This window comes from Oncorhynchus keta, chromosome 11 (assembly GCF_023373465.1).
Source record: "Oncorhynchus keta strain PuntledgeMale-10-30-2019 chromosome 11, Oket_V2, whole genome shotgun sequence".
Lineage (NCBI taxonomy): Eukaryota > Metazoa > Chordata > Actinopteri > Salmoniformes > Salmonidae > Oncorhynchus > Oncorhynchus keta.
Window position 1 is genome coordinate 47,713,605 of NC_068431.1, and position 13,869 is coordinate 47,727,473.

At 42.4% G+C, this 13,869-nt stretch overlaps 1 protein-coding gene and 1 pseudogene across 1 annotated transcript; one reads left to right on the plus strand and one right to left on the minus strand.

The window, feature by feature from the left end:
• Positions 1–4,776: 4,776 nt before the first annotated feature.
• LOC118390410 (proteasome subunit beta type-6-like) lies at positions 4,777–7,248 on the minus strand. The gene is made up of 6 exons (XM_035780947.2): positions 7,083–7,248; positions 6,516–6,583; positions 6,198–6,329; positions 5,838–5,967; positions 5,603–5,747; positions 4,777–5,042 (listed from the first exon to the last, which is right to left on the minus strand). The coding sequence occupies exons 1-6, from the start codon at positions 7,173–7,175 to the stop codon at positions 4,915–4,917; spliced, it is 696 nt and encodes a 231-aa protein (XP_035636840.1). The 5' UTR covers positions 7,176–7,248; the 3' UTR covers positions 4,777–4,914.
• A 4,456-nt stretch (positions 7,249–11,704) lies between these two features.
• LOC118390411 (voltage-gated potassium channel subunit beta-2-like) overlaps positions 11,705–13,869 on the plus strand; it is a 99,596-nt pseudogene continuing 97,431 nt past the window's right edge.

The following is a 13,869-nucleotide window of genomic DNA, read 5'->3' on the forward strand; positions in this document are numbered from 1 at the left end:
AGGGCCATGCCATCCCCCCTTGGCTTGTCGATCAGCAGTTGCAAGGACAAATGACATCATCGTACTCCTGCCAGGAGCAAGATGGGATGCTTGTTCTCCAAAGTCCTCCAAAGAGACTCTGCAAAGACATCACAGTAGAATAAGGGATATTCACACTTGCTGATCAATAGAGCTCTGTCTCCTGCAGAGGTCCCCAATGTGCTGCATCGCTGCTGCCACTCTGGCTTGCTCCCCCTGGTTGCCCTTTTGCTGCTCCCCTGTCCTCCCCTTCTTCTTCCGGCCCATCAGTTCAGCTGGAGGGTAGTTTCCCAAGACCCAGCCTTCCTCCTTTTGTTACCTCCCTATCCTGCTGGAGGTGCTTCTGCCATGACCACGCCAACCTTCTGTGCACGCAATGAACAACAAACAAACTCTTTACCTCAATCATAGGAGGTTGTACCAATTAAACACAAGGCAGCCCCAGTGAAACGCATGTCTAGGCTACTAAGTCATAGGCTAATCGTCTGTGGTTTACTCACTAGGCCTTCAGGTTTGTTTTAGTACCTCGGCATCTGAAAAGGGCTGTAGGATGTGGCGGGCTCAGGAGACACTTCTTCATTAATGAAACAACAGATACAGACCTCTATCAGTAAGAGTGCATTTGACTGGAGCATTTACAAACATTGATTGCATACTGTATGTGTTTATAATAGAGTGAGGCTGTTGGTGGTGAGTCATCTTGGTTGACATAGAATCCTGTGGCAGAAATCTTCTCTGCTCTGTGACAGGGAGCTAGACTGTGGGGGAGGAGGTCTGGGCTCAGTCTCAATCTCGGAACTCTGAAGCGGAACGACCTTGGACCTCCGGAGGGTGTGGAAAACACTTGAACATTGTCGAGCAACAACACAATGTAAGCTTCTTATTATCTGAAATAATGGCTTATCTTTTGAAATGATACATCCTGAGTTCTTGCAACTTAAGCCACTCACTTGGCAAAGGAGAGGAATCAAAGTGCCCTCTTCAAAAATGAAAGTTACAGACGGCACAAATATCATACCCCCCCAAAATGCTAACCTCCCCTGTTATTGTAATGGTGAGAGGTTAGCTTGTCTTGAGGGTTTGATATTTGTGCGTCTGTAACTTTCTCACTCATCATTATTCACGATTCATCTAAGACTGTCCGTAATCATGGTAGCATCCACATTAATGTAGAAGTGTTTAGAAACATATTCTATTCTTATTTACAAAAAGTGCTGTAATTTTTAAACGGTTCATCTGATATGGATGAAAATTCTCTCAAATTAAAGCTGACAGTCTGCACTCTTAGTCATTGTATCATTTCAAACCCAAAGTGCTGGAGTAAAGAGCCAAAACAACAACAAAAAATGATCAAAATGGTCACTGTCCCAATACCCCTGTATATGCCATTTAAGTAGCAGGCGCTTTTATCCAAAGTGCCAACAGAGAGTTCATGCATTTTCCTATGTGACCCCAGTGGGAATCGAACCCACAACTCTGGTGTTGCTTGGGCCACGCTCTTACTAACTGAGCCACACAAGACCACTACAAAAATAAGTACAATACAATACTGTAAAATAAAAAACTAAATTACAATACAGGTAGAAGGTGTATGATTGCCATGCCCAGAAACATGCCATCCTCCTCCAGGCCATGGATAAGGTATGCAATGACATGACATCAGTCCAGACTTACAGTGGGGCAAAAAAGTATTTAGTCATCCACCAATTGTGCAAGTTCTCCCACTTAAAAATATGAGAGAGGTCTGTAATTTTCATCATAGGTACACTTCAACTATGACAGACAAAATTAGAAGAAAAAAAATCCAGAAAATCACATTGTAGGATTTTTAATGAATTTATTTGCAAATTGTGGTGGAAAATAAGTATTTGGTCACCTACAAACAAGCAAGATTTCTGGCTCTCACAGACTTGTAACTTCTTATTTAAGAGGCTCCTCTGTCCTCCACTCGTTACCTGTATTAATGGCACCTGTTTGAACTTGTTATCAGTATAAAAGACACCTGTCCACAACCTCAAACAGTCACCCTCCAAACTCCACTATGGCCAAGACCAACGAGCTGTCAAAGGACACCAGAAACAAAATTGTAGACCTGCACCAGGCTGGGAAGACTGAATCTGCAATAGGTAAGCAGCTTGGTTTGAAGAAATCAACTGTGGGAGAAATTATTAGGAAATGGAAGACATACAAGACCACTGATACTCCCTCGATCTGGGGCTCCACGCAAGATCTCACCCCGTGGGGTCAAAATGATCACAAGAACGGTGAGCAAAAATCCCAGAACCACACGGGGGACCTAGTGAATGATCTGCAGAGAGCTGGGACCAAAGTAACAAAGCCTACCATCAGTAACACACTAAGCTGCCAGAGACTCAAATCCTGCAGTGCCAGACGTGTCCAGGCCCGTCTGAAGTTTGCTAGAGAGCATTTGGATGATCCAGAAGAAGATTGGGAGAATTTCATATGGTCAGATGAAACCAAAATATATAACTTTTTGGTAAAAACTCAACTCGTTGTGTTTGGAGGATAAAGAATGCTGAGTTGCATCCAAAGAACACCATACCTACTGTGAAGCATGGGGGTGGAAACATAATGCTTTGGGGCTGTTTTTCTGCAAAGGGACCAGGACGACTGATCTGTGTAAAGGAAAGAATGAATGGGGCCATGTATCGTGAGATTTTGAGTGAAAACCTCCTTCCATCAGCAAGGGGATTGAAGATGAAACATGGCTGGGTCTTTCAGCATGAAAATAATCCCAAACACACCGCCCGGGCAATGAAGGAGTGGCTCCGTAAGAAGCATTTCAAGGTCCTGGAGTGGCCTAGCCAGTCTCCAGATCTCAACCCCATAGAAAATCTTTGGAGGGAGTTGAAAGTCTGTGTTGCCCAGCAACAGCCCCAAAACATCACTGCTCTAGAGGAGATCTGCATGGAGGAATGGGCAAAAATACCAGCAACAGTGTGTGAAACCTTGTGAAGACTTACAGAAAACGTTTGACCTCTGTCATTGCCAACAAAGGGTATATAACAAAGTATTGAGATAAACTTTCATTATTTACCAAATACTTATTTTCCACCATAATTTGCAAATAAATTCATTAAAAATCCTACAATGTGATTTTCTGGATTTGTTTTCTCATTTCGTCTGTCATAGTTGAAGTGTACCTATGCTGAAAATTACAGGCCTCTCATCTTTTTAAGTGGGAGAACTTGCACAATTGGTGGCTGACTAAATACTTTTTTGCCCCACTGTATGTCAGGCTTGGATTCAAAATGCCAAAAGATTTTCCCCCAGGCGCATGAACAAAGAAGACATTTGTCAACGAGAACCAATGGCCAAAAGCTCAAGGCAGACTTGATGCAAACTAGTGCCTGCTAAACGTAGTTTGCTTCATTCATTTAATTTGTTTCATTTAATTACCTTACTCCTATGTTGTAATTATATCTGATCAATATATGTATTTTTTAAATCAATAACCACGTTTCCATCCACAGTTTTTATGCTTGTAAAGTCATACCATACCGTACATATAAAAATAGCCGTGATGGAAACAGGTAGTTTCGGTACAATTTAATAAAATGCCGATAATTAGTTTGTTCTACATGGTGGGATCTTTTTGTGTCGGTAACATTTATGCTATAAATGGTGGTGGAAATGCCTTTATTCTCAAATATTGATATAATAACCATCATTTCGAAGTAAACTTGGGAGTCACGCTATGATATGGTGTGTGTTTCTCCCACTATAAATGATGATTCACGTGGTGGTGAAAGTGAAAGGTGATCTTGATGCTCCTTTCCAATAAATAAAGATAATCTTATTCTGGTGACATGATCGATGCTTGACAAATAAAATTATTCTCGCCATTATCCATAATAATATAATTATGTAGACTAGCCTACCTCACTATCTGCGAGCTATTGGTTAGAGCGCAAGAGCCAAGACAAGAGTAAGCACATTTGCTATTTAATGCATCAATTTGTGGCAAAACTATCCGTGGAGTTGAAAATGCGATTTTTATTCAGTACATGAATATTGAAGCAGAAAAAGACATGTTTTGCACTACGTAGGCTACGTCACGCACTGACTTTTAGCCGCAAAAGTACGTTTGGAGGAAACACCACTGACGGGCAAATTAGCATATTTTCTTTACATATGTTTTTTAATATTTGCATGAAAATCTGTCACCAATTGGATGAAAACCTAGCTATGGACAATGAAAGATGTCTTCAATGATCACACATGGAAATGTGATATTTTTTTGTGTGCAAGTGTATGTCTAATGTGAATACAATAACCTTTCAGACATAGCTACCTTTCCTTTTATGTTGGTCTAATCTGCAATGTTCTTCTGACAAATTTTAGGTTAAATGGCAAAACATCCATATTTGGACTGAATAAACTAGTTCCATTCCAGATGAATGCCCTTGTAGTGTGCTGGGGCGCTTTCTCTCAAGTCGCTCTTTTTTTACTCTAACATGTACACACACACACACACACTTGCCTCCAGTATATTACAGTCCTTACTCATTTACTGACTCATTCTTTCTCAAACATGCTCCAAGGTCAATTCTCAGTCTACTGATCCACTATCACCAAGAGAGTTCTCTGCCCAACTGTACTGTGTTAATCTGTACAGTCAGAGTTTTATCCCCTATAAGAAATGTTTTTCCTGTTATCCTTCATAGCATATCGTGTGAAGTTCCACTTCATTTCCAGGAAATAATATCAAATAGGGAACAGACATGAGAACAAATGTATTCACGTTTCAGTATTTTTTTTTTATTACAACCAGATTTGACTTTATAAAAACGACACCAGACTAGGTTTAAAGCTTATGTGAATGGACTTGAAGGGGGGTCGTCGTCTGCACAGCAACTTCCCTCTGCTCCTTGTCTAGGTGTTGGACAATTTGGGCAGCTGGTGTCCCAAAACAACCCGTCTCTCCAGGCCCTCCTCTGTGATGGCTGCCAGACGGGCCACTCCTCCACTAGAACCATCCCGCTCCATGGCAAGTGCCAGGGCTGTACGGAGAGGGATGTTAACAACACAACCTGTGTCCCAACACGTCACATATTCAACTATGAAGTGGTCATGATTCATGAGTGAAAAGAGATTAGAAAAGCAGTAGCTGAAGGGATTTGAAACAACCGAATGACATTGTGAAGAGCAGAGGTGGGTTACAGGGGCTGCTGTGTGTGCAGGCATTTGTTCAAGCACAACTGACTCAAACGAATCAACTTGTCGTGTAATCAGGGTGTTCGATTTAAAACACCACCTAGTAGGCATATTTCAATCAGCTTTGTTACTGCAGGGCTTGAACAAAAGCCTGCACACACTGCGGCTCTCCAGGACCAGAATTACCCCCCACTATTGATCATTTTTAGCAGCTCCTCTTATCCAGAGTGACTTGCAGTAGTGAGTCATTTAGCACCTCCACTTATCTAGAGTGACTTGCAGTAGTGAGTGCATACTTTAATATTTTTTTTGTACTGGTTCATCGCGGGAATCGAACCCACAACCCTGGCGCTGCATGCTCTACCAACTGAACTACACGGGACTGTCAAACACTGGCCTTACTCACCCTGGGTACAGAAGTGAAGGCACTCTTCCTTGGTCATTCCAGGCTTGTAGTTAGAATCCATGAAGCCATAGATGTAGGAGCTACCAGAACCCCCTACTGACACTGGTTGCCTCACTATCATCCCTCCCATTGGGACTGTGTACACCTGGGGAAGAGGGAAGGGTCACAACAATTATTTGACAGTAGGGGAAAGTGGTTAGAGTATATGATCCAAATACAGATGCTGGGAACTCACCTGTCCACCACTTCTTTTGTCCCAGCCAGCCACAATGATGCCAGCCATCAGCTCCTCTCTGTATCTGAAGCACATCTGCTGGAAGAGGTTGGCTGCCGTTTGCACAAGTGGAGGCTCATCCAGCTCAATACTGCAGCAGGTCCAGAGAAGTTATATTTAATGGTGAATAAATGTAGAATCAGACACGCTTGAGACAATATTTTTGAGTGGTATCGAGAGACACACTGTTGCTGTGTGCTGAGGAGTTATTTTAGTGTAGAGGTATTTGTCAATGTTGAAGTAACCAATTATTTAAAAAAACAATATATATATATATATATATATTTTTTAAGTCATACAACCTAGGCCCTACGGTGTTACCTGTGAAAGCCCAGCTGGTAGGTGACTGCATCAGCAACAGCCTGTGTGTCAGCTGCAGACCCAGAGCGGCAGCAGAAGATGTGGTCGTGAATGGGAGTCAACTTGTCAGTAACTCGATTGGCAATGTAAGCGCTTACAAACAGATGCAAAAGAGAAGGATAGTGACTTTTAGGCTGTACTGGCTGTAAAGGCACATTACGATTTTTTTTTGCGTGGAAAAGAGGCCAACTTATTAATCAGTCAGCTAGTATTGCTATTACCTAGATCAGGAAGCCAGCAAGATACCAACATTTAGCTGCTTGATATATAGTAACTCACCCTGTTGTTGTTCGGGAGTCAGCACCAATCACAACACCTCCATCAAACTCCACTGCCATTATGGTTGTCTGCAAATAGACATGAAGAATCAGTACTCTATCGCTTTATTTAGGGGGAAATAATCTCAGTGACATTAGCTATGTAGAAGAGAACAATGGCTAACTGGCTAGAAACTTCATGATCTAGCATTGCCTGGAAACCAGACGTTGAATTGACATGTACTTCTACTTTCCCGTGGATGCATTGTCTCACATTCCCACCACACCGACAACCGGCAATGTACGTTAACATGCCATTGTATTCAACCTTATGGCTTGTTGAGGTCGTGAGCGCAAACTTCCCGGATTCAAACGCTAATTTCTTCCCGACAATGCAATTCAACGTCGGGTTTCCAGGCCAGATCTGTAAAATGCTGTGACTTGCTAACTAACTTTACATAGACGAGCGCTTCTGCGGTCTCATTGTTATCTAAGATAGCTAGCTAGCCACGTAAACGGCCTGGCGTTCAGCTTGGGCAACTCACTTAAACATAAGTAAGATGAACGGTGCTATATTCAATTTCCTCACCCCAGTGCTAACTTCTTCTTGTGCCCTTTCTGGTACAAAATCATGTGTACGAAAAGCATTTTCTGAACGGCCCGCTGACATGTACGCAGCCATCTTGAACAGCTCAATAATGCTCTTCTTCTTTGCTGGTGGACAGGTTTAGTTTAACATATTCTGTTGTGCTAAATATCGCCACCTTCTGAATTGCATGAGTAACGTTACGTAAACTCCAGGGGTGGGGGTTCTAGGTGATAGACACTGATAGATAATGATTGGACTACAAGGTCAAATGCCAGACTTACTAGAAGTATTATTTTAGGCTTTAATAACATGATAAGAAGGGAATTGTCAAAACAATATTCTCAGTAAGAATGTTTCAAACAGAAGCACTCTTTGGTATTGGATCTGCTTTAAGTTATTCCTTAGGGGGGAGGTTGAATTTTGCTCCAGTACTTTTGCTATTGATTGGGTTGGTGGTTAAAAACATGTAGTGGGATTCATGTGGGACCAGGGAAAAGCTTTGCAACAAATCAAATCCAATTTTATTGTCCACGTCCATAGATTTGCAGATGTTATCGCATATATATATTCCAGACTCAGACATTGCTCATTCTGATATTTCTTTCTTTTTACTTTTCCAATTATCTGCGTATTGTTTTGTATTGCTAGGTATTACTGCACTGTTGGCACTAGAAACACAAGCATTTCGCTGTATATACAGTACCAGTCAAAGGTTTGGACACACCTTTTCTTTATCTTTACTACTTTATATATTGCAGAATAATAGTGAAGACATCAAAACTATGAAATAACACATATGGAATAATGTTGTAGACAAAAAAGTGTTAAACAAATCTAAATATATTTTAGATTTGAAATTCCACCCTTTTCCTTGATGACAGCTTTGCACACTCTTGGCATTCTCTCAACCAGCTTCACCTGGAAGGATGTTCCAACAGCCTTGAAGGAGTTCCCACATATTCTGAGCACTTGTTGGCTGCCTTTCCTTCTCTCTGAGGTCATCCCAAACCATCTCAATTGGGTTGAGGTCGGTTGATTGTGGAGGCCAGGTCATCTTATGGCAGGACTCCGTTACTCTCCTTCTTGGTCAAATAGCCCTTACACAGCCTGGAGATGTGTTGGGTCATTGTCCTTTTGAAAAACAAATGATAGTCCCACTAAGCGCAACCAGATGGGATGGCATATCACTGCAGAATGCTGGTTAAGTGTGCCTTGAATTCTAAATTAATTACTCACAGTGTCACCAGCAAAGCACCCCCACACCATCACACCTCCTCATCCATGCTTCATGGTGGTAACCACACATTCGGAGATCATCCGTTCACCTACTCCATTCACCGTCTCACAAAGACACGGCGGATGAGAAAAAATAAGGCAAAGGGTGGCTATTTGAAGAATCTCAAATCTAAAATATAGTTTGATTTATTTAACACTTTTTTGTCGACAACATCATTCCATATGTGTTATTTCATAGTTTTGATGTCTTCACTATTATTCTACAATGTAGAAATAATAAAGAAAACCCCTTGAATGAGTAGATGCGTCCAAACTTTTGACTGGTACTATATATATATAATATATATATATATAATGGTGAGTATAGACAGTATATTAATAGAAAAGTGTGTACAGCAGTAGTTATAAAGGATGAGCCAATAATAAAAACAGTATATGCATATAAAAGAGGGTAAAACAGTATGTAAACATTTTTAAAGGGACCAGTATTCAATGACTGTAGATAGGGAAAAGCAGTCTCGGTAAGGTGCAGGGTAGAGTACCGGGTGGTAGCCAGCTAGTAACAGTGACTAAGGTTCAGGGCAGGGTACTGGGCGGAGGTCGGCTAGTGGTAACTGTTTTACAGTCTGATGGCCTGGAGATAGAAGCTAAGTCTCTCGGTCCCAGCTGTGATGCACCTCTACTGTCTCCTCCTAGATGGTAGCGGGGTGAACAGGCCTTGGCTAGGGTGGCTGAGGTCCTTGATGATATTCTTGGCCTTCCTGTGACACAGAGTTCTTTTGATGTCCTGGAGGGCAGGCAGTGTGCCCCCGATGATACGTTGGGCTGACCACACCACCCTCTATAGAGCCCTGCGGTTGTGGGCGGTGCAATTGCCATACCAGGTGGTGATGCAGACCGTCAGGATGCTCTCAAGGGTGCACCTGTAGAAGTTTGTGAGGGTCTTAGGGGCCAAGCTGAATTTCTTCATCACCCTGAGGTTGTATCTGTGTGAAGGGACCATTTCAGGTCGTCAGTGATGTGCACACGGAGGAACTTGAAGCTTTTCACCCTCTCTACTGTGACCCCGTCGATGTGGATGGGGGCTGCTTTCCCCGCTGTCTCCTGTAGTCCACGATCAGCTCCTACGTTTTGTTGAGTGAGCTTCAGTAGGGATAGTGTGTAGATGGGGAATACTATAATAGAAAATCTGACTGCAGAAGATAAAGTGATCAATAGTGTTCTGACCATTTATTCTGACCATTAATTTTTTAAATATGTTTTTTTAATACATTACTTTGACTTTTATCAGAAAAATAATAGTTGTGTTTGCAAAAAGAAAATGTGTCAGTTGTCCACACCGACTGACCTCTTCCTCTGTGTAAATGCCTTGAGGCATAGGTCAAGACAGGAAGACAGGCCCTGAATAAAATTATGTTTTAGGTCAAACTCATGTGAAACATCACCTGAAATGTACTGAACTGCACTCCTGGAGGTACTGGAGGAGAATAAAGGCCACCCTAGTAATGTGTACACCCTGACTCTCCCACACTCTTGGTAACCATGGTTGCCCAAACTATAAGGTGCCTAGCTATTGGAGAATCTTGGGGTCTGTCATTTTCAATCTCTTTCAAAGAGAGAGATTGGCCTTAGCCAGCTGCCAGTGGGATTTTAGTCAATCAAAGGAGTGCTTAGAGAAGATTAATCTCAGATAATCGCCACTCCTAGAAGACACTGCAGCATAGACCAGGAGTAACACAGCATAGACCAGGAGTAACACAGCATAGACCAGGAGTAACACAGCATAAACCAGGAGTAACACAGCATAGACCAGGAGTAACACAGCATAAACCAGGAGTAACACAGCATAGACCAGGAGTAACACAGCATAAACCAGGAGAAACACAGCATAGACCAGGAGTAACACAGCATAAATCAGGAGTAACACAGCATAGACCAGGAGTAACACAGCTTAGAAATAGTCCCTACTGCCGCCTCCACAAGACAAACTGATGAAAGTAGACCTACTGATAAATCCACTACAACAACTGAATGGGTTCTTGGAGAGTCAATGAGCTTTCAGGGAATCCATGAGTTTATCTGCACCGATGTCCGCTCATTCATTCATGCATCCAAAAGCTGTCATCAGTCAGACCCCCTGTTGTATTCAATCAGAGTTCCAGATTCCTTATGACCATGACTACTTCAAGATTCAACTTTGACAGTCAATTGCTGTGTCACCATATAGGTGGAGAATGGATTTTTCAAACTGCATGCACATTAGGAGTAAACATGTTTTCTTTAGTTTAGAATAGCAAAATATATCAAGTAAAAGTCAGGCTGTTTTGCTGTGGAAATTTGTTCTGTAAAACTTGAGCGTTCTACGAGGGCTCCGGACTAGGGGTCCACAAATGTCTCCTAGGACAGTGGGCGGGGGGTTGTAGCCTTGACAGGCTGATTGAGATGAGTCATCACTTTCTGTCATTACTTACAGTCTGGTTTCTCAGAAACAAATTTGGTTAAGGCCCCATTCTTCGAGACCTAGCGGTCCTACTGTGTGTTGCTCTGAATGTTCATGAGTCGCACGCATTTTTCTCTTTCTACTTCTTTACATATGTCTCTCACTTTTATCCTCTTCCTCTTTTCTCTGACTCCTTCCCAAATAGTCTCTGGGAGATGGACAGACAGAGGAGCCCACTTCATTACATAGCAGATGCGCCCAGATGTTCCTGTCCTATACTGTCCTACTTAAGCAGTGAGAGATGGAGTGGCAGACCATAAGAGGCTTTTCTCCAATGAGGAGAGGAGATGTTCTCTCATAGAGCTCTCCTAAAGGGATCGTGTGAAAAACCAGAGCGGGCTGGGGCTCAGCCAGAACACTAGCCCAGCAGCTGCCAATAACACTCACCGCTGGACAGACGCCTGTGCCAGCTGCTGGCTGGAAGCCACCCTTTCGCTCTAGAAGCCAATGGAAGCCGGAGAGCATGAACCTCGGTTGTTATAACACATCTGCTATTCACAAGGTGGATAATATCTGAAATGATTTTGGAATCAATTGACTGTTTTTTTTACACTTAGTGAAAGAGTCTGAGGTTGTCAATGCCCCAGGAAAAGGTCAGAGAACAGATCTCTAGACTCCTTGGCTGAGCTGCTATTGACTTGGCTGTAATCTCCAGAGCTGGAGATAAAGATTTGACCTCAAAATGGGACTACAGCTGATTGATGTGTAAGTAGAGGGGTTTGGTCTCCTGGTCCTCTCTTATTTTGCTTCATCTGGGTCTCCTGCTAATCTGGGCAACTGTAAACTGGTGGGTCTTCAACATAAATCCCCCTCTGTCCCTCATCTGAGAGGGAGATGAAGATTCAGATGGCTGTTTCTGTCCATCTTCAGCAAAATAAGCAATGCTCATCAGTCCAGCTCTCTTGGATCTGTTTTCCCAGTGTTTGGATGTTGTTGTCACTTTAGGATTTATTTAGCTGGATTCTGGATTGTTACGTACGCCTCTTGGAGGAGGGAATGCAACACCCTGCTACATCTCAACTCCCCGTGGAGCAAAATACATGAGAAAAGAGAAGTCAAGACTTGTTGACGTTTCACAGGTGTTTTGAATAAGCGGGACCAGTGAATACTTCTTTTTTGATTGATTCTGTCTTCAATCATATCCTACTTGTATAAACCTTGCATGTGAAGGATCAGATCTGTAACAGTGACACTGGTTTACGTACAAACTTTTTGTTGTTATTCTTTGCATTAATAACACATCTGTATCATCAAGGATTCAGTCTCCAGTCTACTTTTTGGTCACATGAATGCAAAAGAAAGAGGACTTGCAAGGCAACAAGTAAGAAAGTCAGATTTGCTAAGTCAATTTCACCTCAGTCAAAATACTTTTATCAGTCATGCTTGCTGGAGGCAGAGGTGGCGGTGGCAAGGGTGGGAAGTTTTCGGTGGAGGACCTGTATGGCATCAGCAAGAAGCCCAAATCTTCGTCATCCGCTGGGGGCACAACAGCCAAGAGAGGGTCCAGGAGAGCCCAGCAGAGGAGTGAGTCAGAGATGGCCACCCAGATCCTGGAGGCCGCCCACAGGCTGGTGGAGAAACGCAGACTGGAACTGTACCTCAGAGAATGTGCAATCTCCCTGACTGACTGTGAGGCTGAACGCAGTGCCATGATATACAGGTGAGTGAGAGGGAGGGAGGGAGAGAGAGAGAGAGAGAGAGTTAAAGAAAGAAAAAAGAAAGAAAGAAAGAAAGAAAGAAAGAAAGAAAGAAAGAAAGAAAGAAAGAAAGAAAGAAAGAAAGACAGAAAGAAAGAAAGAAAGAAAGAAAGAAAAAGACAGAAAGAAAGAAAGAAAGAAAGAAAGAAAGAAAGAAAGAAAGACAGAAAGACAGAAAGAAAGAAAGAAAGAAAGAAAGAAAGAAAGAAAGAAAGAAAGAAAGAAAGAAAGAAAGAAAGAAAGAAAGAAACTCTCACTGCATTGAGTGATACATAGTCAAATGTTTAATGGTACAAAACATAGTCATATCCTTTCAACACCTTGTATGTCCTGTCTTGATTTAGGAGTGCACTTTCTCAGATTCAATCACTCCATTAACTATGAGAATATATTTCTTTAGAAATGTGTTTTAAATCTGATTTCCTTGTGTTGTGGAAGCTTTCTGATTTCACACACACATAATCAAATGAATTCTGAGAAAGATGGGATGGGATTATGTTCTTATAAGAGAGAAGAGGGCATAGGGTGTAGGTTGAGACAAATCAAAACATCAGGCTTTGGGAGAGAGACAGAGAGGGGCACAGTCTGACCTCATTACTCCTGCCATCTGTGTATAATCCACTGGCTGTTTTAAAATGACATTTTGGGCATGGAGTTGTCACTTTGAATGGCCTATTGTTGGTGTGTGTGTTGTTTTTCTATTCCAGAATCAAGGTGTTTATCATCACTAGGAGATTATTTGTATGACCTAAAAGATGGTGACAGATGAGCTGCTTTTGAGTAATGGTCACCTTGCAGTTACACATTTCCCCCACTAGAGACCAACAGAATGCCGGCGTGTCGTGCACAACAGGATTTTACACACAGATGGTGTAAATTATGGTTGTATGCAGAATATTTCTGGCTGTAAAATTGTATGTTTGTGCATGACAGTCACGATGTTAATGTTAGTGGGATGAGAGCCACCTGTCACATTTTCTGTCATCCTCTTTTTAGCCAACAACTACCAATGTCTAGCCTATTATACCCTCAGCTTGACAGGGTCCATTGAAAACTGCGGGCCTTACTGGTTAGTCGTGATTTTACAGCCATTCAAATGTATTTTTAATTTACCTTTATTTAACTAGGCAAGTCAGTTAAGACGACCTAGGACCAGTGGGTTAACTGCCTGTTCAGGGGCAGAACGACCGATTTGTACCTTGTCAGCTCGGGGGTTTGAACTTGCAACATTCCGGTTACTAGTCCAACCATTGTATAATGAAACAAGCAGGTCTCGAACCCTTACTTTGAAAGAGCGCGTCCTCGCGCTATCTTGCGACTCTACGTTTTACAGGAACGCGCTCACCGGACAAGC